The sequence below is a fragment of the Panthera tigris genome, chromosome A2 (genome assembly GCF_018350195.1).
Source record: "Panthera tigris isolate Pti1 chromosome A2, P.tigris_Pti1_mat1.1, whole genome shotgun sequence".
Lineage (NCBI taxonomy): Eukaryota > Metazoa > Chordata > Mammalia > Carnivora > Felidae > Panthera > Panthera tigris.
In genome coordinates this window covers 695,944-722,290 of record NC_056661.1, presented here as the reverse complement: position 1 = coordinate 722,290, position 26,347 = coordinate 695,944, and the positions used below count along the sequence as shown (strand labels likewise).

Sequence of the window (26,347 nt, the reverse complement as noted above, 5' to 3'; positions counted from 1 at the left end):
GAGTAGGGGCAGGGGCTCCGACAGACACACGAGCTTATTGCGAAGTGCGGCTTCTACTCTAAAAAGTCCCCCCACCCCCCCACCAAAATAAAAGTGCCCCCCTCCCGTGAAGGGGTAAGAAAAAAAGAAACTTTCCAGGCCATCCTTAGGAATACAGTAAAAATAAATCACAGTATATACTTGCTGGCTCTATTTACAGAAATGTCACGTCTTCTGGGCCTCGGGGGCGAGCGGGTGAGGCTGGGGGGACCGGGCGGGGCCTAAGCGGTTCTAAGACGTGGGGGCGGGGGCTCTGATGGGGCCAGGGCTCCACACGGGGCTCTCTGGTGAGGCACCCTGGAGGGAGGAGGTGGGGGGGGAGTGGGGAGTGGGGGGTGGGGGGTGGGGGGGGTCTGTGGTGGGCTCTGATTCCTGGGCCGGAATTAGGGGCACGCATCCCCGGCCCCTTCCGTCTCAGACCGGCCTGTCCCAGGGCACCTGGAGGGTCGACCAGACCAGGGGTCTCCCGATCCCCGTGCCCCGGGGGGACCAGGGACCCACGCAGCATCCACTCTGTCTCCTTCCCAAAGTTACCGGCAACAGCGAGGAATAAATTAAATTAAAAACTCAAGTCTTTCTGATTCCGCCGTAAAAGAAAAGCCCTAGCGAGAGGTTCGTGGGCTCTCCGGCACCCTGGAAGGAATGGCTTGGCCGGGAGGCTGGACAGACACCCGGCCTCTCAGGCATCAGGGCCTTTAGCCGCGCCCCCCAGGGCTGGCCCTGGGGCGGTGGACAGCCCCCCCCTGCCTGGCAGGGCAGCACCAGTCGTGGGAGAAACGGAGTCTCTAGCTGGTCTCTAGGCGGGGCATCCAGGTGGGCCGGGACTAGGAGCCCAGGAGGGTCCACAGCACAGGGACGGTGCTGAGGACCAGCTGGCAGGCGCCCAAGCCACTGCACGAGTTATTGCTGGTGAAGATGGGCTCCGGGGCCTCGTACAGGGTCTCGTCTGGGGGGACACGGAGGCAGGATGGTCAGCAGGTGGCCCCCCTCCCCACGGGGCTGCACCCCCACGCCCACAGTCTGCCTCAGCTGTCCCTCCCAGACCCGGAGATTTCTGTCCATCTCGGTCGGGGCTGTGCCTTTTGTGCAGAGCATGGCAAACAGCGGGTGCCAAGTGCGTGTCCGGCGCCTACGTGAAGTCACAAGGCTGCGGAGACCCCCCCCCCCCCTTCTCTGCGTGTGGCTTTGATGTTTCAAGAGCTCAGAACGTGGGCCCTTTGGCCTATCTTGGGGCACCTCCCTGGTGTTCACTCTTGGATGAAGGGAGCCACGGCCTCAGCAGAGGGCCCGGTCACGGACTTCGCCCTCAGTCCCGAAGGTCTGAAATGCCGTCCTCGTTCACACGTGAGGAAACCGAGGCTCGGGGTCAGGAGCCGCCCCCGCCATCGCTGAGGTTGAGGGACTCCCCGGGCTGTGTTGGGACCACCCCCTGGCTCTGCCGAGCCCTCCGTGGGCTCTGTGGGCTCGGGACACAAGGGTGGGGGGTGAAACCCTGCACGATGCCCCGAGCACTTACTGGCTGGCCGCACGTAAACCTTCAGCCTCAGGCAGGGTCGGTCCACAGCATTGGGCGGTGTGGCAGCTGGAAGAGAGAGGGGTGGGGGTTGTGGAGTAGGGGGCTCTCAGTGCCAGAGACCTCCTGGGGCTACATCCCCCTCCCCACACTGGTAACTCGACCCTGACCCAAGGCTACGGGAGGTTCCGCCCTTAAAACTCCTAACCACACCTCAAAGCCCTAGACACAATGCCCTCTATTTCCCAGAAGTCCTCCCGCATACTTCCCCTGCCCCTCCCTTTGCTGAACCCCGACCCCAGAGACTGGGGGTGCCTGTGTCTGGTTCCACGTCACCCCAAGGCAGCACAGAGCAAAGTTCGAAGGTGTTGAATGAAAACGTTTTTAACCGGTCAGAAAAAAAAAAAAAAAAAATCAGTGTCACCAAAGGACTGATCTGGGATCGAATACCTGCTCTCTGGTGTCTGTGGGCAACTCACCCCCTATCTGGGCCTCGTGCGTCGCACAGTGAGTGCTCTGGAAATGATTACTTCCATCTGGGAGCTCCCAGAAGCCAGTCACCCCTGGAGACAGGCTATGCGCCCACCTCGCGCGGAGAGGGACGCACCCTGCTGGAGGTCACAGGGAGGCCGAAGCGTTAGGTCCCCGCGCCTCCAATTCCACCTTTCCTGCTCCCTGCCTCTCGGCCCACACGGCCCACGGAAGCTCCCGGAGGGGCCGGGGTCACACCACAGCGGTGAGTCATGCGGGAGGCGGCCTGGGGACCCGGGTAGGGAGGGGAAGGAGGCCTGAAGCCCAGTGGGGGCCACGGGGGTTCACGTGTGACAACGGCACGGGCACACCCCCCCCCCACCCCGTGTGCACGACGCGGCACACGGACACGCTCAGGCCTGTCCCCCTGTCCTCCTGGTGGCCACTGCCTCTGCCCGCCCCCCAGAAGCCCCTCACGCTGGAAGATGAAGACAAAAAAGCGTGGAATAAAAATAACATAACATTCGTCATAGAGTAATTACAATAATTGTCTTTATGAAACTCCCGTCCTGGAAATAAAAATGTAATTTTTCTCATATTACGAGGCCTTAATTTAAACACCTTCTCCCTTCCTCCACCCGCTTCTTCCTTGAATTAAAAGGAAAAAAAAATCCAAGTAGAGCGGAAAGAACGAAGCCTCACAGAGTTTAATGTGACGCAGCGCAGCGAGGGGCTGCGTCTCCCCACAGCCCCAGGGGCGGACCCCGCGCCCCACCTGGCTCCCTGCGGGCCCCCACGAGGCCGAGAGATGGGGATCTCCGTGCCCCTCGGGGTCGCAGTGGCTCTGCAGAGGCATCAGCCCCACACCAACGCGGGCTCCCCGATGCCCCCATGCCGGTGGGGACAACGCCTAGACTCCCGCGTTCCTGGCTAAGTCCCTGCAGAGTAACAGGCTGCCAAGGGCACAGCAGCGTCCTGTCCCCAGACCCTGCCATTGGCACTTTAGGGGGAGGAAGAAGGATGCCCCTGGAATCCCTCCCCCCTCCCATGTGCAGCAGAGCCAGGGACAGCCTCCCTCAGCCCCGCCCACTCGCCCCGCGGGGCTGTGCCTGAGGGTCCCCAAGCCCTGAAAAGCAGCTCCCACAGTCCTCGGGGGATCTTGGGCCAGGTGGGCCTGGTGGGCGGGGAGATGGTGGGGGAGGGTGGCCGGGGGAGGGCCTGGGAGCTCCCTGCCCAAGCCAGGGTGTGATGGGCAGAACCCGAGCTCTGCCTTCGCCCCTGGCTTTGACCATGCTCCCCTCCCCCACCAAAGTCCCTACACCCGTCTCCCTGGCGGGGGGGGGGGGGGGGGGGGGGGGGGGCAGTGACCACCCCTGATCTCGGTGCCCGCAAGTTGATGGTGGAGCCCAAAGGCCCAGTGGCTTGATCCAGAGACAGGTCACAGAGGGGCATCTGCGGGTCTGTGACCTCAGCCCCACTCTGAGCCTCAGTTTCCCCATCTGAAAATGGGAACTCTAGATAGTGAGGCCTCTGGGGCTGGCGAGAAGGATGATTCCATTCAAGCGCTTGACCCGGGAGACACAGAGGCCAAGGCTGGGCCAGACCCCACCCCCCCTGCACCCCCGGCCCCCCTCGTGCATTCCCCCCCCCCCGGCCCCCCTCCTGCACCCCCCCCGCCCCCCGCCCCCGCACTCACAGATGTAGTAGTACTCGTGTCCCGGACGGAACTCGAAGCCGAGGGAGAAGGGCGTGAAGAGCTGGAACTTCTCCGAGAACTTGAGCGGCCCCCCGGGCGCCGCGGGCCGGTTGCACTCCCAGCGCTTGAAGCCGCGCTGCCGGTGGTCGCAGGACGCGTGGCCCTCGCCGTTGACCATGTACAGCACGTAGTGCTCCATGCGCTCGGCCGGCGGCAGCGGCGCCCCGTAGTGCGGGCAGTAGATGTCCAGGTAGTCGTTGATGCTGACCTCCACCGTGTAGCCCCCGCCGTCGTCCGCCGCGCCCGCGTGGAACCTGGGCCCCGCGGTCCGCGCGCGGGGAGGGGGGGGGCGGGGAGCACGAGGGGCGCCGGGTCAGCGCCGGCGGTTGCGGGCCGGGCCGGGGGCGGGGCCGGCGCGGGCCCACGTGCCCCACCCCCTCCCCCCTCCCCCCCAGGCCGCCCGGAGCCGCCCGCCCGCCCGCCACGAGGCGGGCGTCGGGGGAGGAGGGGCGGTCGCCTCGCCGGGCATTCTGGGTAACCGCATGCAACGCGGCAGGCGCGGAGCCCCCGGGACCCAGCCTCCCTCCCGTAGGCCGCGCGTCCGGGCCCTTCCGTGACGGGGCCGGCACAAGCTGCCCCCGCTCCCCGTTACGAAGTCCCTCTCCAAATAAACGTTACTGCTTGACTGCCACGTCCCCTCCTCCAGGCAGCCCCCAGGCTGCCCACCACAGGCAGCCGCCGTAGCTCTTCCTCGGCAGATCTGACTGCCAAGGCGGCACAGGTGGGTGGGGCCTGGAGCTGGATGTTCTGGACCCCTCTCCTAGCGTCAGTTTCCTTGGGGGGGGGGGGCAGGGTTTGGCGTGAAGGTCGCCCCAGCCCAGCTCAGAGGTGCTCTGGGTTCCGCCCCCAGCCTCAACTCCTTACGTCCAGTGTGACTCCAGCAAGTCCGGGGATCTCCCTCCAGGGCCTCTGCGACTTGACAACTGCCCCCCAACCTCCCGGTCACCTCACCAGGTTCCCCCACCCCTGCCGCCTCCGCCCCTCAGCCCCGCTTCCCAGCCTTTGCCCTGGAGGTCCCAACTGTCAGGCAGCCTGTGCACGCAGCCTTGGGGAGCCCCCCCAGACCCAGCTTCGCCTGGCGAGGATGGAGGTCAGCTCCCCCCACCATCACCGCCTCAGGCCTCAGCGACAGGAGCCCTTAGATCTCCCGGACGCGGTCTCCTGGGTCCCTGTCGTGTAAACGCAGCCTGGACCGAGGAGGGACAAGGGGGCCTCCGGAGAGGAGCTTTATTAGCACATAAAAGGCCTAAAAGCAGAGGAGGGGTGGGAAGCCCCTTCTCCCTCTCCGTACAGGCATGGAAACTGAGGCCCAGTGAGGGTCGACAGCAGAAGGGGCCCAGGCTGCTTGGACCCCAGCTTGGCCACGCCACGCCTCTGTGGCCCAGTCCGCGGGAGGGAGCCGAGGTGCGGCCCCCATGCCGGGCAACTGGGGGGTGGGCAGGATTATCAGCCGGGATTGGCTGCCCCCCTGCAGCCCGGAGGCTCTGCGCCAGGTCGGGGCGGTTCCGGGGACCCCAGAGGGGGGAGTGAGGCAGCGGGAGACCTTGCTCACTCGTGCCTCAGTTTCCCAACCTGACACAGGAGATCTCGGGGGATGTCAAGTCTGCGGCTGAGGCGCAGACTCCCGAGAATTCCAGCTCGGAGAGTCGGAGGGAGCAGACTCACCTCCAGCCCTTCCCTGCTCTCGGACCGCCCAGGAATGGGGGGCTCTGCCCACCCCCACAGAAGTGGGACGCTGTTTGCAGATTCAGTGAATACAGCAGAGAGACTCAGGGAGTGGAGGTCAGTTGGGGGCTGCAGATAGTTCTGTGTTCAGGCTCGGGCTTGCACCCAGCTAGGTCTTGTGGTTCATTCTCGTCTCAAAGCCTCAGTTTCCAACTCTGTACAGTGGGGACAGTCCTTGAGAACACCAGTCGTGTACATAGCAGGCCCTGCACAGAGGCAGGGCAGCCCAAAGTCAGGCTGGGACAGGGTCAGGGTCAGGCTCACAGCAGGGTCAGGCTGGGACCAGGGTCAGGCTAGGTCAGGGTCAGGCTCACAGCAGGGCCAGGGTCAGGCTCAAAGCAGAGTCAGGGTCAGGCTCACAGCAGGGCCAGGCTGAGACAGGGTCAGGGTCAGGCTTGGACAAGGTCAGGATCAGGCTGGGATAGGGACAGGGTCAGGCTCACAGCAGGGTCAGGATGGGACCAGGGTCAGGCTAGGTCAGGGTCAGGCTCACAGCAGGGTCAGGCTGGGACCAGGGTCAGGCTAGGTCAGGGTCAGGCTCACAGCAGGGCCAGGGTCAGGCTGGGACAGGGACAGGGTCAGGCTGGAGCAGAGTCAGGGTCAGGCTCACAGCAGGGCCAGGCTGGGACCAGGGTCGGGCTAGGTCAGGGTCAGGCTCACAGCAGGGCCAGGGTCAGGACCAGGGTCAGGCTCAAAGCAGGGTCAGGGTCAGGCTGGGACAGGGACAGGGTCAGGCTGGGGTAGGGTCAGGCTCATAGCAGGGTCAGGCTGGGGCAGGGTTAGGCAGCGACCGTGCCCATCCCTTGGGCTGCCCCTCGGCTGGCCAAGCACGGGTGTCTCACGGACTGGCTGTGTTCTCTGGCCGCTTGGGCGAGATCGATGCAAAAGCCACTCCAGGCTTTTTCAAAAGTCGTTTTCGCTCCTTCCCAGCCCATTGAAAGCCCCATTGATCAGCCAATCGATGACAGCCGTGGCCAAGCGCCTGCCAGGACCACCCGGGCCCGACCCTGCAGGGGAGGTGGAGGTGGGGAAACCACGGTGTGGGGGGAGGGGGCGTACAGGACGGGCCGCCGTGCAGGCCCCGGCCCCCTCTGGTCCTCAGTTTCCCCTCTCCTCCCTGGCTTCTGCCGCAGGGATGTATGCTCAGCCTGAAAGGGAAGAGCTCAGCTCTCTGCGGAGCCTCGCAAGACGAATGGACTCGAGGGTGGGGCTGCCGGGGCATCGCCGACTCCCCACCCCACCCCTGCCCGTGCTTCTCCATGGTGTCTGCCTCCCCTGCACTGGACCAATATCTTGTTCTCCTCTCCCGTTTAATCTCCCGAAAAACGTCCAAAAGCGAGGCTGCTTTGCTGGCTCAGAGGCTGGATGCTTGGGCCCCGCCAGGCGGGCCAGGCTCCTGGCCTCCCCCAATCCGGGGCTCGCTTTTCTGAGTGTAAATCAGACCCACTGACTCGCTGACTCAGAGCTCCCCCATCACTCAGAATAAAACCCACGGTCCTCCCGGGTCACGAGGCCCGTATGGCCTCACTGTTCCCACCCAAGTTGTCCCCCATCTGCCCCCAGCTCACTCCTTCCAGCCACACCAGCCTTCTGGCTGCTCCGGTTCCCACCCCAGGGCCTTTGCATGTGCTCCTCTGCCCAGCCTGCTCTCTCCCGCCTCCTCCACCTCATCACATATCTCATTCCAACATCGTCATATTTTTACCTTTACACAGTCTGCTGTCTGTCCCCCCCCCCTCGACCCCGGACCCTGGGGGCCAGCCTCCTTCTCCACCCCTTTCCCTCACTGCCGGCACAGGCCTCGTGCACAGTGCCTCCGCACGTTTGTTGATCAAACAAAGGCCAAAGATTCAAGGTCTTTGAGGTGCCAGAGTCACAGGGAGCAGACAGTGACCCACACATGGGGTGAGGACCCCTGGCAGGTGCGTCCCAGAAGAAGCCCCCACCCCCCCAGCTCTGGCTGCCTAAGCGGACCATTGTTTTCCCCTCCCCGGCTCTAAAATAGCGATGGCCTTGCTGCGTTGGCATTTCCCGGTTCCAAGTTGGCGGGCAAACCAGGGGCGGGCGCCTGGCCCCTACTCAGGGTGGCGCCTGTGCGGGGGAAGGGCCCAACCCCAAAACCAAGCCGGTGCAAGCAAGACAAAGCTTTCATTTTCTCCATTAGTGAGGAAGCCTGATATGCAAATGCTCCATGGGAGCAACAGAGAGAGATAAAAACTCTCACTAAGGGGTTAATGACTGACTTGGGACGGGTTCCCAGACACAGGGCTCCTGAGGCTTTCAGACGTACAGCCCTTCCCCTCCCGTGCCACACCTTCACCCCCACTCTCGTTCACCCTGCCGGCTGCTGCCAACGTGCACTCCTCCAGGCAGCCCTCCCAGCCCCTGGCGGACCCGAGCCTGCCCGCCAAACCCACCCCTACCCCGCAGCCGCCGGGGCAGCTAATTAGCTCCAATCGGGCCATTGTCAAGTCATTAGACGCTAATAGCAAAGCAACTAATTAGGAGTCTCGCCCAAAATGGGAGTGGGGAGGGCTGTGCCACCCCCCCCCCCCCAGACTAGAAGTTGAGGCAGGGGTGAGGGGCCAGCAAGCTGAAGCCCACCCTGCCAGCTGCACTTGGGACCAGCTCCCTGGTCTGAACCCAATCACGCCGCCTAGTGACCAAGACCCCAGGGAAGGACACACCCAGGCGGGCCCTGGGTGGGCAGCAGGGTCCCGAGGCCCAGGCCGGGGCAGGGTCAGCCCCTCCCCACCGCCATCCCCGGTGAGGCCCAAGACCTCGGCACGCACCCCCAGCTTTCTGAGGGGTCGAGAAGACATTCCCCACCTGAGGCCTGGCCACCTTCCTTCTGCTGCGGCGAGGGGTGGGGGTGGGGGGGGGGAGCTCCGGTGCTGGGGGAGCCTCAGAGAAACCCGGGCCCCCAGGTGGTGCGGGGTCAGCCTCGGGGAGGCTGTGTGCGGAGGGGGTGGGTAACTGAAGCAACGACCCGACCCCGGAGCTGAAGCCAGAGGTCAGCCCCGCCTCTGGGCCCTGGGGTCAGCAGCACACAGGACGTGGCTGTCCCGGACCCCCCCGCCCCCACCCCCCAGTGTCCTTGGCCGGCCTTGGACGCAGCAGCCTCTAGGACTGGGGACAGCCCGACCGGCCCGCCTTCCCCGGAGCCATGGGTGAGTCACTGTCTCCGGGTCCGTGAAAGGGAGGCATAACGGGGTGGGCAGACCGGACGGGTGCGTGGCTGTGGCTGGGCCGGCCGAGGGGGCAACTTGGCTTGTGTAGTGAACGGAGCCGCTTGAAACCAAAATCCCCAGGTCCAACAGGGCGACCGAGGCGTGGCGGCCGAGCCCCCAGGGCGCAAGAGAGCAGGCATGGGGGCGAGACCCCGGCCAGGGCTGGCCTGCCAAAGTGTGGCTGACGTGGGGACCGAGCTGTGCCGGTGCACCTAGCTGTCATCCGTGTGGAGGCCAAGACGTGGCATGGGGTCCGGGGGTGTGTGTGTGGGGGGGGGCACAGCCGAGCCCTCCCCCTGGACCCATCTCCAAAGGAGAAAAGTCCCCCCAAAGCCACGCCACGGGGCAAGGCTGGCCGCGTCTCCCGCTCCTGAGGGTAAGAAGAGGGGTGCGGGCCTGGCTTAGGGGTTGCGGGACGGGCCGATGGAAGGAGACGGCCGGGCCCTCAGAAACACCGCCCCCCCAGACCCCGTGAACGCATGTGCTGCCCCAAGAACCACGTCCACGGGTGACCCCGAGGGGCCCGCAGACCTCACGGAGACGTGTGGGGAGGCCCGGAGGTCAGAGCTGCCAGAGCCAACGCAGGCACAGCGCCCCAAGGGGAGGCACCGAGGCTGGGGACAGGGAAGGCCCGGCTGCCCATCAGACCCCAGAGGCAGACCCGGACAGAAGTTGCCCAGGCCCGTAGTGGGGGGAGTGGGGGGGGGGCGGCCCTCAGAACTGCCCCCCCCCCGGCCCCCTCAGCTGTTTCTCGCCCTGTCCTTCGGGCTGGACCGTCGCTGTCCATGCAGATTTGGGGTCCAGCCCCAGAAGCCCCTGTGTTCACCCGCAGGAGCTGCCTCGGTTTCCCTCTCTGTCGGGGACGTCTGAGCCCCTGGGGTCACGCCGGGGCCTTGCCCGGCCACAAGGGCCCTGCCACCGTCTGCTGACCGCCACACCTGTCGGCCCCCACTTACGGAGACGCGGAGGCTCCGGGCGGCCCAGCCCCCTGCCTGAGCTCGGGCCCGGGCTCCCCGCGGCACCCCCGGGCCCCACCCTCGGGCCCGGGTGCCCAGACCCAAGCGGTCTCGCCCTCCAAGCTCTGAAAGCCAGGCAGACTGACCTCTCTCGAACAAAACCAAAAACCCTCCTACAGCAAAATATGGCATCACCCGGTCAAAGCCACTTCTCCCCGGGCCGCGGGCAGGGCTGCAGCGCCACGGGGACCGGGGAGGCCCGACGCCTTCACCGTGGGAAAGACCCTCTCCGGTCGCCATTTTCCTATCTGCACCCCCACACGCGGAAGCACACGCAGCCCCCTTCAAACGCTCCCGCGGCCCCGAGCCGTCTGGTGCGGGTTTGTTCCGGGCCCACAGCCCCCGCCCGCATCGGCACCACGCGCACGGGCAGGCCCGCGCTCGCCACTAGGGTGGGGGACTCGGGGACAGCGGGCGCCCTGCACAGTCCCCCGGCGAGGACCCACCCGGCTCGAGGAGGGGACAGAGGAGGAGAGCCAGCCGTGCCGCCATCGCCGGAACCGTCCGCCCCCTCACCGGGGGCCCTGGGACGGCCGGGGCCGGGCCGCACGCGCAGCCACACGCGTGCCCTCCGCTCACAGATGCGCTAAAGACACACGTGTGCGTCCCCCGGCACACACACACCCCCTCCCCCCCCCCCCCCGTCCTCCCCGGTGCAGACACGCACACGCGGACGGGCACGCGCACCCCCGGGCACGCGCATTCCACGCGCAGACGCGCCGTGCGAACACGTGCACGCACTCTGGCACAATCACGCACGCGCGTGTGCAAACATGCCAGAGCCGGGAGGCACATGCGTCACCCTGCCACGCAGGCGTGTGTGTGAGCGACCCCTGCACGCCGCGGGAAAGAGCACGCGAGTGCACGCGGCGACACAGGCGGAGACACAGAAGCCTGAGCCGGAGGCGCGCCGACCTTCCCCACACACACAGCACGAGCCCCCCCGCGGCGGCACACGCGGCCCCGCCGGAGGGCCCAGCCCCACCCGGCCGCGGACAGGTGCAAGGACCAGGGAGGGGCCGGCGCGCGGCCGGCCTGCGGGGGTGACCCGCCTGCGGGTGGCTGACCCGGACAGCGGGGCCCCACCCTGCCGCGGCGGTGACGGTGGGTGCGGGGCTCGCTCGGCCACGTCCACCAGCCGCGTGTGCGCAGGACATGCGCTGCGCGGCAGGAGGATGTGACTGGGAAAACAGAGCCACATACTTATTACCTTGGTGCAGGTACGAGGCCGGCCCGGGCACGCGTGGCCGGCCGCACCGCGCCGCTGCCTGTCCGTTCCCCACATGAGCACACCCGTCCCTCCAGCTCCTGCACGACCGCCTGCCCCCCACCCCAGTGTGCCCAGCCCTCGCTCTGACCCCTTCCCTGCTGTGCCTTTTGTGTGCGCCCCTTCTCTTGGGCACCCCCCCCATCTCCTCCACCTGCCGCCGCACCGATCCGTTACTAACCCAGCCGGGTCTCTCGTCTCTACCCGCGGGACTGCCGCCAGCTCCAGGCCTGCTCGCGGACCCTGCACCTCTGCCCTGGGCAGCCGCCCCCGGGGAAATCACCATTCCTGGGTGCCCTTGGACCCGAGGCCCGACACCGCCCCTCCTCCCGTGTCCGACACGCACCCTGTCACCGGCTGCAGGTTCCAGGCCAGCCGGCCCCGGGCAGCGAACCTCCGGAGAGGTCCCTGGGCCACCGAGGCCCTCGGGCAGCTGGTCGGAACAGGACTGTCAGGTCAGCAGCAGGAGGCGCTCGGGTGTGAGGCCAGAGCCGGGCACCTGGGGCTGCCTCCTCCCCACCCCCCCCCCAGGATCCTGTCCACAGCCCTGTGGCAGGTGGGGTGGCAGGCGGCCCCAACCACCCCCTTCCGTCCCCATTCGAGGCTCCTTGTGTGTTTGGCGTTTGCTAGAACAAAGGACAGGCCATGCCTGGGACGGAGATTCCAAAGCTGAAACCAAAAACTTGGGCCGGGGAGGCGCTGCCCGCTGGGCTCCCCCGCTCGGCCGCAGGGAAGAGCCTTAATCAAACCCACATGTGACCAGCAGGGCAAGGCGGCCAGGGAACCCGCTCCGCGGTGGCCTGACTGTCCCTGTGCAGCCCGGGGTCTCGGCCCTCAGCCCCGGGGCCCAACCCCACAGCTGAGCAACTGAGGGGGGCGTCCGGGTGCGCTCCCTGCCCCCCACGGCAGGACAGTGGCTACCCTTGTCCCAGAGCCTGCCTCAAAGACGGCCCTTTATGCAACTTTCTGCCCGACAGTAACGGGATGGCAGAGGACAGTGAGGGTGTCTTGACCGGCACTTGAAAGGGAGAGAAAGTGACCAGTGGCAGAGGGGCAGGAAGCAGACAGGCTGGCCTCCTCACTCCCATGCGCAGCCCAGCCGGCCCTGGGAACGCCGTGGGAGCCTGGGTGCTGGGGCTGACCCCTCGGAGTGCTGGGCTCCAAACCCCATCTCCCGTGGGCCCCCCGGCCTTGGAGAGCCGGCGGTGGCCCAGAGGCTTCTGCAGATATCCAGGACATGGTCAGTTACCAGCAAACTTTTCTCAGTCGGATTAGCCGGGACTCCGGCTGCCCCCCAAACTGCACTTAGCGCTGGGCGCCGAAGGGGTTGCGCGGGCGGCCAGGACACCGCAGCCAGGCGTAGCAGGCTGGGCACGAGGCCACCTGGGTCCCGACCTCCGCTCCTCTCCCCTCGCCGTGACCTTGAGCCAGCCACGCGTGCATTCTGTGCCTCAGTTTCCCCATCAGCACCGGGAGGACGGGAGAGGATGCCGCCGGGCCAAGACTCCCAGGACCGCTCCTGGGTGCCTCAGTCTCCCCACCTCTACAAAGCTAGGACCTTGGGCCCCCTGGAGCGAAGACGGTCCTGGTTTGGTAGGGAGGAACAGATCAACTTCCCCGAGTTCACGTGGGGACCCACCCGCAGGACGAGCCCACGGACCCCTTGCCCCGGGGGGAGGGGGAGGCCGCGGTCCCCACCCGGCACAGTTCGGCGATGAGGTTCCCCGGGGATCTCCACGAACTCCGACGCCGGCAGGCGTCCCCGGAGAGGCCCCAGGATGGGGGACCCCCAAGTCCGGGAAAGGAACTCGGGGCCGCCCAGCTTCGGAGTGTCCCCCCCGAACTCCGGGGGCTGGCGGCGCTCTGGGCGCGCAGGGCGTCCGGTGGGGCGCCCTGCGCGTGTGCGGGGGGGAGGATGCACGAGGAGCGGGAGCGCCCCGAACTCCGGGGCGCCGGAACTCCCTGGGGGCTCCCGCCGGGGCCCGCCGGCGCCCCCCGCCCCCGCCCCCGAGGCGGAGCGCGCTCGGGGGCCGCCCAGAGCCCGGGGCGCGGAGGCCCGGCCGGGGCGGGGGGCGCCCGGGGCCCCCGGCGCCGCCTCCCCGCGCGCGGCCGCGCTCACCTGGGGTTGCTGCGGTTCCAGTAGACGGCGTAGCGGTCCGAGTTGGCGCGGGCGGCGTCCTCGGCGCGCGCGAAGGGCGGCGGCGGCGGCAGCGGCAGCAGCAGCAGCAGCAGCGGCAGCAGCGGGCGCTGCGCGGGCGCCATGGCCCCGGTCCGGCCGCCGCGCTCGCCTGGCCGCCGCCTGCCAGCGGTCTCCGCCTCCTCCGCCGCCGCCGCCGAGCGGGCGGGCTCGGGGCGGGCGGGAGGAGGGCGCGCCGGCGCTTGGAGATCCCCGGCCGCCCCCCCCCGCCCGTGCGCGCGCGACCTCGGGCGCCGAGAAGGCAGGCGGCGGGCGGGCGGGGCGCCGGGGGTCCTCCCCGGGCGCCGGCCCCCCGGCCGCGCGGACTCTCGCTAGGCGGGCCGCCGCCGCAGCCGCCGGGGAGGGGCCGGGGCTCCGGCCTTTGTCCCGCCCGAGCGCCGGGAGGGCCGCGGGCGCCCCCTCCTGCCGTGCCCCGGCCACGCGGGGGCCGGGCGGGGGTGGGGGCATGGCCCCCCTCCTGCCTCCGCCGCGCCCACCCCACCCCCCACCCCGGGCCAGACCGTCCCCGACTCGTCCCTCGTCCCTCCCGGTGGGGCTGCCTGCCGTGGGCAGCCCTGGGGTCCTGCCCCCCTCCCCGCCCCCCCCCGGAGACGCCCAACTCCGGGGGGGCCTCGAGCCACCACCGCCGCCCCCATCATCCTCACAAGGGTCCCCTGCGCTCCTCTCCCTCAGGACAGCAAGGCGGTCTGCGGAGCCTGGCCCCCGGGACAGGAGGAGGCACAGAGACGACTCACCCCCTCTCCGTCCCACCGTCATTCAGTCATTCCAACCCAGACCCCAAATCCTAACCTCGGCGAGCTGACCGGCTTCATGCCTCCCTGTTCCTCCTGGGCAGGTGTTTTCGGCACGTGCTGGCCCGAGTGCAAAGGCTGGTCCACCACTGCCTCCCTGGGGGACCTCAGGGCAGTCACTTGTCCTCTGTGGGCCTCTGTTTCCTCTCCTGGGAAATGGAGCGACAGTCTCTGCTTCAGCTCCTGAGCGTGGGGGGCCCAGAACAGGTGCCCACTACACAAGGGATCCGCCCGAGCCACTCAGGGTGGGATCCAAGCCGCCCAAGGTAGGATCCAGGCCAACAGCAGATGAAGTCCATACACAGATGAAATCTGACCCGGGAGCAAGACAGAGAAGGGCATCCGGGCACAGTGCACGGCTTCAGCGGAGGCCCAGAGTGGCGGCTCCTGGGGAGCTCGCTGGGGACCTGTTCCTTCGTTTTCCAGTCTTATGCATGCCACAGCCTCTGTCACCAGACTCTGAGTTTATAGAGGTACTCTGTCACCAAGTGCCGGCTGGAAACTGCCAGTGGTGCCCAGCTGGGGTCCACCTCTCTGGATTTGTTTCACTTGCCCAGGCCTGGTGAGAGTGAGACCAGAGCCCTCGAACTAGAAGGTCCCCACGGGAGGGAATGTCGCAGGTCCTCGTAACAGGAACCATTAGAGGCCAGAGACCGGCAAACTAACCTTCACCCCAGCAAAGTGTATGGACCCACGTCAGCCACGTCCCTCCAGGGTGTTGGGGGGCACACGCCACACGACGCCTGACTTTCTGCCCCCCACCCCTTCCCAACCTTTGCTCAGGCTGTGCCCTGAGAGTACCTCCCTTTTTTGTGCCATTCAAATTCTGATCATCCATCAAGGCCGGTCCCTGCCCGTGCTTCCCGCCCCGCCCCCACGCCCCCCCCCCCCCCCCCCCCCCCCCCCCCCCCCCCCCCCCCCCCGCCACGAGGAGGTTCTCGGTTCTCTGTCCCCTGGAGAACTCAGCCTGCCTGTCCTGGGTGTTGTTCTCTTACCTGACTGCGGGTACCCGAGTCCCAGGGCTGGCCCTTCAAATAGACTCTCCGGATGCCCCTGGCGTGAGGGCCTGGGCTTCCAGCAACACGGGCCCAGCTCAGCCCAGGATGACGGGTCTGGCCCTTTAGAGAGCACAAGGGTGGTGGCGGCCCCCAGTGAGGAAGTCCCCCTTGCACAGCTACGGAGGTGGAGCCTGGCCCAGCCCAGTGTCCCGCCTTCTGGAAGCTGCCACTGTTGTCCCACTTGATGGGACCTCACAGTTGGGGCTGGGGTCTCTTCTGTCAAAGCCAGCAGGACGTGAGCCTGCAGGGGGTCAGGGAAACAGAAAGGGCACACCACACAGGGAGGACGCCTCGGCGAAGGCCCAGCAATGGGGCTGCTCATTTGCATGCAGGGGCCACCAAGGCAAGAGCCGCCACTGCCGCTGCCGAGCGGATTTGAGCTGAAGCTCTGTTTTCCTTCTGTTCTTGTCTCTCTCTCAAGGTCAGAGCCAGAGCAGGGACAGGAACAAAGGCGCGCGTCCCCCATTCAACCTCCCTGCGCCCGCCGGCCGCTCCTGGAGGCGGGGCCCTGGGGAGGGGAGGGCAGGGCAGCTCCAAGGCCTGGCCCCAGGCAAGGTGGGGGTGGGGGCACAGGACCCGCTGCTCCAGGGGACTCCTGCCCCGCGGGGGGTGGGGGGGCACTGTGGGCACCTAGGAGGCCCTGTCCCCTCCCAGGGCCAGTGGCCACCCCAGCCTCCAGGCACAGCCAGTGTGTGTGTGTGTGTGGGGGGGGGTCAGCTGGGGCCAGGGGTCATTCTGGAGTAAGTTTCCTCTGGAGTCAAGGGTCAGAGATCAGGTTTACTCTGGGGACAGGGGTCAGTCTGGGGCTCAAGGCTCAGTGAAAGTCAGGGGTCATTCAGGGTCGGCTGTCAGCCCTGGGCTCAGATCCAGGACAGGGTCTCCGATGGGGTCTGCCCCTGTCCACCCTGCTCTGCACTCTCGGGCTGGGGGGTCTGCTCCAGACTTGGGGAGGGTCCTGCCAAGGCCAAGCTCAGACTTGGCTCCTAGCCTGTGTCTGTCACCCCTGGTCCAGCACCTGCTGCCTGCTGCCGGCCGACCCCTGGCCCGCAGGGCGAGTCCCCACGGCTTGGGGTCAGTGTCCGACACCCTTGCACCTTCAGAGGCCACAGTGCCAGGGAAGAAGCTAAAACCGCGTGGCGGAAGTGTCTCACTAAATAACCAATGGGACCGAATGTACCTGCCGCCCCGGCTCTGGTGGTCTTCAGAGGCCCCACTCCTCCCCGCGCGGCAGGTGCAAAGAGTGGAGCCGGCAGAGGAGCCCCCCAGGTCCCGGGAAGACGCCCCGCCTTGACCGCTGACGCGGGCCCAGCTCCCACCTGTCCCTGTTTCCCAGACGGGCAACTGAGGCCGGGGTCAGGCCGGGACTCAAGCTGCACAGCGAGTCGTCAACCAGGAGCCCGAGACTCCAACCTGGCCGCTGGCCGCGTCCAGCATGTGTGGTGGCCTGCGGGGCAATCGAGGTACCGGGAGGGGCCGGGAGGGGCCTGGGCCGTGGGTCTGGACCCCCCGACCTGGCACAGGCTAGGGACCCGCTGCGGTGACCCCCGTGTGCGAACACGAGTGCATGTGCACGTCCTGCGTGCCTCCCACACGTGAGCGTCTGCGCCGTGTACCGGGCCTGCCTGTGAGCACAGGAAGCCCCTCCCGCGCTCGCCCGCGTGCACACAGGGGCCCCCCTTTCATCCCGGGCCGACGGGCCCCTCTCCTGGCTTTTAGCCGCTGAGAACTTCCTGCTAACAGTGCATTAACCTCGGCGGGCGGGGGCTGCCAGTTACTCGGCGCTAACGCTGGGGGGGTGTGGGGGGGGGGCGTGGAGACCGCTGCTGACAGGCACGAGGGCCGGGAAGCGGGCAGCGCACCCACCCTGCCCGGACTGGGGTGGGCGCGCGGCGGCCGGGCTTGGGGCGGGGGACGGGGGACAGGCAGTGTGTTCCCAGCTCCGGATGGCAGAGCGCGGGGTCTCTCCTGACCTCATTAGAGTAATTAACGTGCCTTTTGAAGCTCGAAAAATCGCTCAGAGCTGTGGGAAGGGGGCGCAGATCACAGGGCGGGAGAGCCGGGGACGGTGTCTGCGTGCCTGTTAAAAGCGTGTCCCAGTGGGTCTGACGCAGAGAGACAGACGGAAACCAAGACCAAGTGAAAGAGACCACGCAGGTGGAGAGAAACACAAAGGAGGTTCAGAGTCAGAGAAAGAAACGCAAGGACAAAAACAGAGAGACAGAGACGAGTGGAGAGACCCACGGTGGGGGGACACGTGGAGAAAGAGCCAGAGCCAGAAGGGCAGGGCGTGGGGGACATCTCTGGGGCCTGGCCTCATTTTTGCCACCTTCCCCAGAGGACCTGCTGGGCCCTCAGTGCGGGACCCTCCCAAAGAACAGCATGGGAGGAGCAGTCAGGGAGGACTTCCTGGAGGCAGCAACTGGTCAGCACAGGAGAAGGGTGAAACGTGAGATTTGGAGTGTGGGAAGGCCAAGAGAGATGCCTAGGGAAGCAGACTAGGGACCCGAGCAGAACACCCCAGCTGGAGAGAAGGCTGGCCAGCTGACATGATGGAAATGGCTTCTCTGCGCCCTGGCAGCAGGCAGGGATGCAGGCTTGGCGTGGTAGGGCAGGCCAGCTGGCCTGAGCGGTGGACGGGCCCAAGAGCCGACAGATCCCTAGTAGGCAGCAGACTCAGTCCACGCCACCATGGACACGGGGACAAGGCAGGGCTCAGGATGAAGCAGGGGACACAGAGAGCCCACCGGTACAACAGCTTGGTTCCACCTCCCTCCCACCCAACCCTCTGCGGGCCAGCAGGGGACGCCGGACGGCACGAGGCTGCCACCTGGTGGCAGCTCCTCACGACCACACGGCTGTGGCAACTCGGGCCAATGGGCAGCCCGGGGGAGGGGGGGGGGGCGGGGGAGACCTCAGGCTGGGCAGCCGCTGGCCAGCCCCTCCCCTCTGACTCTCCACCACCAGGGCTCCAGGTTTAAGGTGGCACAGAGCAGGGAGCCCGAGCAAGGACTGTGACACGGGAACAGGAGTTCTCTCTGGGCCTTTACCCCAGCAGGGGAGCGCACGTCTCCCCCTTCTCTCCGTCTACCTCGCAGGCTTCCTCACTGGGCCTTCGGGCAGCTGGGGGCAAGTCCAGAGAAGCCCAGCTTGGTCACAGGTGGGAGGACGGGGACCCACACGGAGCCCCGCTCTGTTGCCCACCCACCGCTCACGAGTTAGCACCCAGGGTCGGGCCCCACGCACAGATGAGCGCCGGCCACAGAACCACTGCTCCCTTTATTGTCTCCAGCCCGCTGGGAAGATGATTCCAGACAGGCCGCTCAGGCCGCCCGGCGCCCCCCCGCCCCCCCCCCGGCAGGCTGTAGCCGGGGGCTGCCTCACCCCACAGAGGAGGGCGAACGGCACAAGTCACGGCCCCACCAGTCTCAAGGTCCTGTATAAGGCCTCCAGGGCCTCTCTGGTTCCCACCCAGCATCCTCGACAGTCCTGTCTGGGCGAAGGGCCAAGGCGGCCTCGGGCAGAGTAGGCGAGCTAGGCAGGACCCACGCGAGCTCGCGGAGTCTGCGTCACAGCCGGCAGGCGGTCAGTGGGGCACGCCAGACGCTAGGGAGCCGGTTCCGTCTCTTGTCCTCTCCCCGGAGCTTCTGGCAACGCTGCCTCCCTGACCTGAGCATCTGGAAGGTGAAGGGGACAGGGTGAGACCCCACCGTGCCTGGGATTCACTCGAGTGATGAGCAGAGGCCTCAGCTGTCTGGCCCCTCCACTCTGCTCCACCAAGATCTGCCTCCTCCAGCCTGTTGGGTGCTGCTGTCCTGTCCGTTGGGGGGGGGGAGGTCCCCCACCCAGAGGAGTTCCCAGATCACACCAGAACCTCCCTCTGGGGCCTGGAAAACCAAAACCGTGCCCTGGTCTCTCGGCCTCTGTGTCTGTAGCCTGCACCCCCCACACACTGGGGTTGGACAGGCCCTCACTCCTGCTCAGGCACTGTTGCTAACTGTGTGTCCAGGCCCCCCATCCTCTTCCGACCCACCCCGTCGGCAGCACCCTGGAGTTCCTTCTCCACCCGACGCAGATCGCGGCCTTCACGGTCAGGCCAAGGCCAAGAGCAAGCGCCCACCGATCCAAGCGCTGCAGCCTGTTCCCACCTTAAAGAAACGGCTAATGGGAGCTGGGAGCAGGTGTGCCCTGCCCGGGCCACACGACCTGAAAGCAGGAGGCCAGCACGGGCATCGCATGGACCTCACAGGCTGGCAGCCTCCCTGACTCCCCGAGCGGGGCCCCTGCAGGCTGAGGGGAGGGCTGAGCTACCATCTCAGATTCCTGGTCTCAAAGACGACCTCCTCGTCGCTGTCCAGCGAAGCCATCTCCGTGGGGTCCTCGGTGTTGGCCAGAAGGCCGTACCTCTTCCGCTGTGGCTTCTTCAACCTGGAAGCAGACCCAGGCCCGCTCGGTGGCCATCCTGGGCCGCGGTCCCGGGCGTGGCTGACGCCCTACCCTGCCGCGGTCCGGAGTCCTCCTCTGCCAGACCCTCAACGCCCTGCTGTGAAACCTCCCGGCCTAAAGTGTGTGTTTCTTTCGCCTCGTAACCACCACCTACATGAGCGAGAGCCACAGAAAACGGGCCCCTCCCTGGGCAGCTCCCACAGCTGAGGCCCAGGGGCCAGGGACCCCGGGGGCAGGGCGGGACGTCTCAGAGAACAGAGAAGAGTGTGAGAACGCGGCCTCGCAGCGACGGGACTTGAGGGTCGGCCAGAGACGCCATCAGCAGAGCTGTCTCGGGCAGAAGGCCCGCTCCTGACCCCCCCCCCCAGCCCCGCCGCGGGAGAGGGAGGGGAGCCTTCCGCCGTGGACGCGTCCAGGGCCACGTACTCAGCGCAGTCACTGGAGGGCCGGCCGGGGCTCTCTGCGCACGGTCGGCTGTGCTGACAAAGGCCTCTGGAGGGGCAGCCCCGGAAAGGAGGCCGCACGGGGAAGCCCCTAGCGCGGGGAGGGACACAGCCCTCCACTCTCCGGCGGCAGGACAGAGAAACTGCACGCGGCCAGCCCCACGACGACACAGCCGAGGCCTGCGCGGCCGGCCGGGGGGAAGGACGCAAGGGGACAAGGCCGCGGCCGAGGTCGCAAGCCCCGCTCGGCGCCGAGGGACGCCCTCAACCTCGCGGCGCAGCAGCGCCCCCGCGTCCGGAGGCGGCGGGGTTGATGTCACCGCCGGGCCCCACCCACCCCGGCCACGTGACGGCCGCGCACCACGCCGGCGACTCCGCCCCGCGGGGGCGGGGCTTCGCGGCCAACACGTGAGGCGCGAGGCGCACGCTGACTGGCCGCGCCGGGCGGCGTGCGCCTGACGCACCTGAACGCCCGGATGAGGAAGTAGAGCGCGGCCAGGCCGCTGAGGCCCGTGAGCACGTAGAAGGAGCGCAGCAGCGGCGAGCCCGGCGAGTCCGGCGGTCGCGAGTGCGTGCTGTTGTGCGGCGGGCCCGGCTGGCTCCCGTTCGTCACGGCGGGCGGTGGCGACAGCGTGGCCTGCACCGGGCGCGGCGACGGGGGCGCGGCCCCCTCGGCCCCGCACAGCAGCGCCGATAGCAGCAGCGCCCGCAGCAGCAGCAGCAGCAGCAGGGGCGGCGGCGGCAGCAGCACGCGCGGCCCCATGGCCCGGCGGAAGCGGTGGCTGCGCCCCGCCCGCGCGAGCGATTGTCACTCACCGGCGTGGGGGCGGCCCCAGCCAATGGCGCGCGGGGGTGGGGCTTAATTCTCGCGAGCGCCCCGCCCCCCACCTCGCCTAACCCCGGCGGTCGTGGGCGTGGCCCACGGTGCCCAGCCCGGGCTGCGCGCGCACCTCCGGCAGTAGGCCCCGCTCCGGAGCCCACACCTCCTCCCGGGAGCAGCTTTCCCAAAGGCACGGCGGTGTCAAGGACCCTCGCGGGGGACGAAGCCACGCCACGCAGGGCGGCCTGGCATAGTGCTCTCCAGGCCCTCAGTCCCAGCCAGGGCCCCAGGAACTCCAGGGGCTCTCACCCTGGGAGGCGCCAGAGGCTCCCACCGGTGGGAGAACCGTGGGCACCTAGGCCGCCCCGCCGCCACCCTCCCCCCCCCCCCCCCACTGGCAGTGGAGGGGAGCCACCGAGGGCTGAAGGCAGTGGAACCAAGGGTCAACCCTAGTGCTCTGCATCCCTAGAAGGGGGCGGAAGGCAAGCAGCTCAGGAAGCAAGCTCGCCCTGCAAGCAGCACAGGTGGGAGGCTCTGGGGGCCACTCCGCCAAGACCCTGGGAGAGAGGTGCCGGCCTCAGATGGGGGAGCCTGTGCCCCTCAGAACCTGAGAGAACTGCCCAAGGGGACAACAAAGAACCGGGTGGTCTTCCCGGCTTGGGGCCAGCTTGTGCCCTGAACAAGGGCAAAGAGGCTTTTCTCCGGCAGACTCCCCCGAACCCCTTTCCCACCCAAGCTCCCTGGCCGCGTCCCAAGCCAGACTCAGATTTGTGTGGACACACCAGCCCTTTATTCAAATCCGACTTCATGTCCTGCTCCTGTTGAGGGGGGCGTCCTGGCTGCGGTGTGGTGCCTGCCGCCACACACCTGTCCTCCAACAGCAATTCGAGTCGCTGCACCTCAGCCTCCCAGTGACGCGCCTGCTGGAACAAACGGGAGAAAAGAGCTGGCTGCAGGAGAGCCCCGCAGAATGCTGCCCACCCCCGGCCCCCACTGGGGTTACAGGAGGGCAGGCCAGGAGAGGAGAACCCACCAGCGGGGTCAAGCGACAGGGCCAGAGCGGCTCACATCACCCACCCTAAGAACCACTTACAGGGGACACGGTACGAAGACCGGTGGCTGTGCCTCTGGCTCTTGCTTCCAGATAAAGTCCCTTCTGGGACAGTGAGTCCTGGTCATCGCTGCTGTCTGGCCACACCTCCAAGTCACGCTGGCTTCCCTTCAACCTGCCAAAGCAAAGAAGCGTTACGCCCAGTGTCCTGGCCACAGGTCACATCTGCCCCTCCCCACCTCCCCTGAAACCATCCACAGCTCCTAGGAGGGTCTCAAACTAGTCATCGGGCCGTCCCGGCAGAGGCCCCGTCACAGGCTGGCGTGCCCAGGGCGGGCCTGCGCCTTGCAGATGGGCCAGGCCACGTCCCACCCTTGAGCAGAGCCAGCTGCCCAATTGGGATGGAGCTTAGAGGACCGTATGGGCTCTGGGAAAAACTCATGGCAGCAACAGACATCAGAGAAAGCTAGTTGGGAGCCTGAGGGACGGAGGTCTGGAAAAGACTGTCAATTGATGAACAAAAATCCCAAAAGGCAGGGCGTTCGGTGGTCTCCAATCCTGCTTACGGATCAAACCTACTCCTGTGGCGTGACCGCCCAGGCCGCTCGCCGGGCTGCAGGCGGGGAAGGGCTAACGGCCCAGATCTGACTCTGGTTCGAGCTTGATTAAAAAAATTAAAATTAAAAAAAAAAAAAAAAAAAAAAAAGGTAAAGAAAAATGGAAAAGGATTACAGCCAAAGGAACATTCCCCAGGTACAGAACTTTACTCTCAAATGAGCTCTCGACGAGAGGAGGGATGCGGACACGAGCAAAAGGAGTTACCTCGAATTACAGGGCTATTTCCACATATGAGCTAGCCAAGGGAGCAGCTTGCGTCTCAGAGGGTTCTGTTGGGCGCACAACACTTCTGTCCTCCGAGGGGCTGCAGCTTCCATAGGCTAGCGGTGAGAGCTCAGAACTCGTGAAGCAACAGCAGAGCTAGCTAACGAGCCGGTCGGTCCGTGGTCGCCCAGGGACGCTGCCTGCCGTCCGCTGTCTGGCCTGCTCCTCAGCTAAGGCGGTCCGGGTCAGCGTCACGAGCCTGGGTGTCCACCGTCCCCCGCTAAGCTGCCCACCCTGTCGCCCACCTTCTCACCTCACCGGGGCCGATGGCGGTCGGCTGTCAGGAGGGGCACGGCCAGCGTCTGTCTATTCTGCCTTCCCTGTCTAGCTTTCTGAGAGCCTCAGGCGGGACCGGCAGACCTACTTCTCAAACTGCCCTTTCCGCTCAGTTCTGACCGCCTCGAACCCGAGAGCAGGGAGTGTGTTGTGCAATGAAAGGGAAATTGTCAGAGCAAGGTTCGTTTCAGACGGTCTTTTAATCGGCTTCGTAAAGCCAAAGAAAACTGCGTACAAGAATTCCTTAACCGCTTCAGATACAACATCAATGGGTTATGCATACGTCTTCCGGTAAAAAAAGACAATATAAATAAACATTTTCAAGAACCTCTCGAAGGGACATCTGCAACTCTTGCTGTGCGTCATACACAGCACGGAAGGGCCGAACAGGCCAGGCCCGGGGCCGCCGGGGTACCTCTGCCACAGCCCCGGCATGGGTCCTACCACGCTACACGCAGAAACAGTACACAGAGCTGGAAAAAAGCCACAGCTTGCTGAGCTTCCGGCAAAAAGCGGATTCAGAGTCCATTCAATCTTAAAGAGAAGTGAACTGGGGCACCCGACCTCACGGGCCGACCCCAGTAAAAAGAGAAACAAAAAAGGCAACACGACCAAAACCAAAACCCACACAACCCCCAAAGATTTCCTAAAAATCTTATGGCTCAGGGTAAAAAGAAAAAAAATAAAATCTGAAGTGCTTTTCAGAACATTTTTAAAACCCTTAAAAACTGACAACACTTCCTTAAGAAGAGTAGTCTAGATAAACGAAGCCATCTGGGGGTCAGAAGCAGTCAGGCTGTGTTTGACAAGATCAAAACGGATAGGACTACAAAAGTGGGGTACAAGGAGGTGTGTTCACTACACATGAACGATTCAGCGAAGCTCCCAAAATCTTTAAATATACAGCCATTGGAAGGACGATCTTGAGCAGGAAGGATTTTTACTCGTTGTGTGTAGCTGAGAACAAGAAGCAGGGACATGTAAAGGCACTGAAGCACGCGACAAGACCAGCATCCGCTCCCGGGGCCAGACCTGGAGGCCGCGGTCCCGCAGCCTCAGGAGAAACCACCCCCCCCACCAGCTGAGGGCGGGGCGGCAGGCAGGGCGCACATGCACTTCTGCTGCCTGCTCGGGGGGGACGAGCCCTCACTCTCCCTTTCCTTCTTGGTCACTCTGGTTCTGCCTTTACGTTTCGTGGTAGAAATGGCTGCTGGCACAGAGACCGAGAGGGCAGTATCGCCCCTTATAGGCAAGCACGGTGACAGAGTCTGAGTGTCGCTCGTAGAGGGCGCCAAGGCTTACTGAGCTCCCACTGCAGGCCCCGGCAGCGAGGTGCCCTCGGAGCAGGACTTACCGTAACTGTCGTAGCTGTCTCTGTAGGACCCGCCTGAGCTCCGGTCGCCATAGCCACCACCTTGACTCCGGCTGCAAGAAAGACACTTGAGGCTACTAGGGCCCGCGGCAGCAGCAGAGCGGCCCGGCCTTAGGCACTGGCACCCGCACGCCCTCACCTGCTGTAGTAGTCTCTGGAGCCTCCATAGCCCCCACTCCTGGACTCAAAGCGACTCCCTCCGTAGCCTCGATCCCCTCCTCCTGCAAACAGGGACAGGAAGAGAGCGTCAGCGCCCACCAGCAGTGGCCCCACCGTGTTCCCAGGGGCCCCGGGCCCCGAGCATAGCACTCACCTCTGGAGAACCCACGGCCCCGGCCTCGGCCCCCTCGGAAGAAGCCCCGGCCGCCAGCAGAGCCACCTCGATAGCCTCGGGATCGGTTGTCGGACGACTTGCCGGCCTGGTCAACTCGGATCTGCCGCCCGTCCACAGACTGGAAACCGGAGACCTGCACAGGTTAGTCTGCGCTCCCCCACCCTCGGAGGCGGGGTTCCCTCGGAGGAAGGGGTTCTGCACCTTCCGCAACCCCGAGCGGCTGCCCTCACCTTCCCGTTCATGGCCATCATGGCGTCCTTGGCATCGTCGATGTTCTCAAACGTGACGAACCCAAAGCCTCGCGACCGCTGGGTCTCCCGGTCTTTCACGACCACCACTGCACAGGAGAGACGCGGAGTCTGCGCCCAGCCCTCCCCGCACGCAGCCCCGCTCCGCCGCCGGCAGCACCAGCCGCACCTTCCGAGATCTGCCCGTACTTCGAGAAGACCTGCTCCAGCGACTGCTCGTTGGTGTCAAAACTCAGCCCTCCGACGAAAAGCTTGCCTTCGTCTGATGCCATGGCGGCCTGCGGCAAACGCTGTTGAATTCCTCACCGAGACCCTCCAGGGCTTCGCCGCTCCCCCCTGCTCTCTGCACACGCCACAGAGGCTTGTGGGGCAAGCCCTGGAGTGCTCCCCCCCTGCCCCCTCAAACCCACACCTACGACTTCCGAATCCCCAGCGCGCCCTTCGTTCCTGGACCCCCGGCCCCCGCTCCGTGCACCGCCCAGCTCCGCCCGCAGACCGAGGCGCTCCACGGTTTCACGCGGCTGCCGGCCTCAGGGGGTGCTTAAGGCTGGACACTGAAGGCAGGCGTCGGGCTCCGCCGGCACCGGCCGGGATTTCCGCGTTGTACGAGGGGTCAGACTAACTCCCACCCTGAGCATCGGCTGGGGAGCGGCTGAGTGCTTGGTCCACGGTAGGGCACCTGGGAGCGGTGGGGGACTGGGGACTGGGCACTGAGCGCGGGGAGAGGCTCCGACGTGGAGCCTGACGTGTGGGGCCGAGGCCAACTTGGGCCGACTCGACGGGCTGGGGGAGCCCCGGAGACGCAGGCCAGAGAGAGACGCGGAACTGTGCTCCGCTCGCGCTCCTCCAGCGGGAAACCGAGAGCGGCGGCCCCGGCCACGGAACGTGGCCCCGCCCACTGCCGCGCGCATGCGCCCCGCGCACGCCCTGCGCCACTTCATCCGGGCACCCAGCACTCCCGCCATTTCGCTGGGCGCTGCTGTGCGCCCGCGGCCGCCATTTTGCGGTGGCGTCCCGCTCGCGGAGGGCCTGGCCCGAGGGAAAGACGCCCTCCGGCCGCAGCTTGGCCCGGTGTCCCGCTGCCCATCGCCGCCGGCGGGGCGGACTCCACCCCGGGCCCGCCCCGGCGACGCCCCCGCCCAGGGGCGTGACGCCGCCGCCGCCGCCCCGCCTCCTCCGGCCGGCCGCAGGCCGCTCGCCGCCCCGGGCTCGCGGAGCCGGTGCCGCCAGGGCCCTCACCACTGAGCCGGGAAGGTCCCTGACGCAGGCGGGAACAAGGCGCACCACACCGAGCCAAGCCTCCTAACGCTCGAGTGAGGGGGGGGCGCCGAGCGACCGGCCTTAAGTACGCCGCCGCGGGACCCCGCCCCCTGCACCGCGCCAGCCAATCCGAGGGCTCGGGGGCCGCAGCCGCA

General features: G+C 66.5%; 3 protein-coding genes across 7 annotated transcripts; all 3 read right to left on the bottom strand.

Moving 5' to 3' along the window:
* Positions 1-380: 380 nt before the first annotated feature.
* EFNA2 (ephrin A2) lies at positions 381-15,571 on the bottom strand. Of its 3 annotated transcripts, XM_042977540.1 has the most exons (5): positions 15,001-15,571; positions 14,004-14,154; positions 3,720-4,033; positions 1,556-1,621; positions 381-985 (listed from the first exon to the last, which is right to left on the bottom strand). In XM_042977540.1, exons 1-5 carry the CDS (start codon positions 15,527-15,529, stop codon positions 864-866), a joined length of 1,182 nt encoding a protein of 393 aa, XP_042833474.1. In that variant the 5' UTR covers positions 15,530-15,571; the 3' UTR covers positions 381-863. The 3 variants fall into 3 exon arrangements, with proteins under 3 accessions (XP_042833474.1, XP_042833476.1, XP_042833475.1); XM_042977542.1 differs by lacking the exon at positions 15,001-15,571 and having other exon boundaries at positions 14,004-14,233; XM_042977541.1 differs by lacking the exons at positions 14,004-14,154; positions 15,001-15,571 and adding an exon at positions 13,137-13,279.
* Positions 15,572-18,320: 2,749 nt separating this feature from the next.
* On the bottom strand, positions 18,321-20,742 carry FAM174C (family with sequence similarity 174 member C). Its single transcript, XM_042977247.1, has 3 exons — positions 20,414-20,742; positions 19,372-19,488; positions 18,321-18,737 (listed from the first exon to the last, which is right to left on the bottom strand). Coding segments are annotated over exons 1-3 (417 nt in total). The 5' UTR covers positions 20,713-20,742; the 3' UTR covers positions 18,321-18,736.
* Positions 20,743-21,536: 794 nt separating this feature from the next.
* LOC102967939 (cold inducible RNA binding protein) lies at positions 21,537-26,278 on the bottom strand. 3 transcript variants are annotated; one of them, XM_042977539.1, is made up of 8 exons: positions 26,172-26,278; positions 25,102-25,210; positions 24,915-25,021; positions 24,664-24,802; positions 24,490-24,571; positions 24,333-24,403; positions 21,863-21,995; positions 21,537-21,689 (listed from the first exon to the last, which is right to left on the bottom strand). In XM_042977539.1, the coding sequence occupies exons 2-7, from the start codon at positions 25,202-25,204 to the stop codon at positions 21,991-21,993; spliced, it is 507 nt and encodes a 168-aa protein (XP_042833473.1). In that variant the 5' UTR covers positions 25,205-25,210; positions 26,172-26,278; the 3' UTR covers positions 21,537-21,689; positions 21,863-21,990. The 3 variants fall into 3 exon arrangements, with proteins under 3 accessions (XP_042833473.1, XP_042833472.1, XP_042833471.1); XM_042977538.1 differs by lacking the exons at positions 21,537-21,689; positions 21,863-21,995 and adding an exon at positions 23,053-23,935; XM_042977537.1 differs by lacking the exons at positions 21,537-21,689; positions 21,863-21,995 and having other exon boundaries at positions 23,053-24,403.
* Between the last annotated feature and the right edge of the window lie 69 nt (positions 26,279-26,347).

Bases quoted from the DNA above. Each gene is read 5' to 3' on its own strand.
- EFNA2 (XM_042977540.1), bottom strand. From the start codon at position 15,529: ATGGGGGACGCGCGCCTTTGTTCCTGTCCCTGCTCTGGCTCTGACCTT. The intron at 4,034-14,003 runs GTTAGGATTTGG...CGCGGGGCCCAG, and splicing joins AAGCCGGTCAGCTCGCCGAG to GTTCCACGCGGGCGCGGCGG. The intron at 986-1,555 runs GTAAGTGCTCGG...GTGTCCCCCCAG, and splicing joins GGTTTACGTGCGGCCAGCCA to ACGAGACCCTGTACGAGGCC.
- FAM174C (XM_042977247.1), bottom strand. From the start codon at position 20,712: ATGGGGCCGCGCGTGCTGCTGCCGCCGCCGCCCCTGCTGCTGCTGCTG. The intron at 19,489-20,413 runs GTGCGTCAGGCG...GTCTGCTTCCAG, and splicing joins TTCCTCATCCGGGCGTTCAG to GTTGAAGAAGCCACAGCGGA.
- LOC102967939 (XM_042977537.1), bottom strand. From the start codon at position 25,204: ATGGCATCAGACGAAGGCAAGCTTTTCGTCGGAGGGCTGAGTTTTGAC. The intron at 24,803-24,914 runs GTGAGGGCAGCC...TCCGGTTTCCAG, and splicing joins TGATGGCCATGAACGGGAAG to TCTGTGGACGGGCGGCAGAT. The intron at 24,572-24,663 runs GTGAGTGCTATG...CCCTGTTTGCAG, and splicing joins GGGCCGTGGGTTCTCCAGAG to GAGGAGGGGATCGAGGCTAC.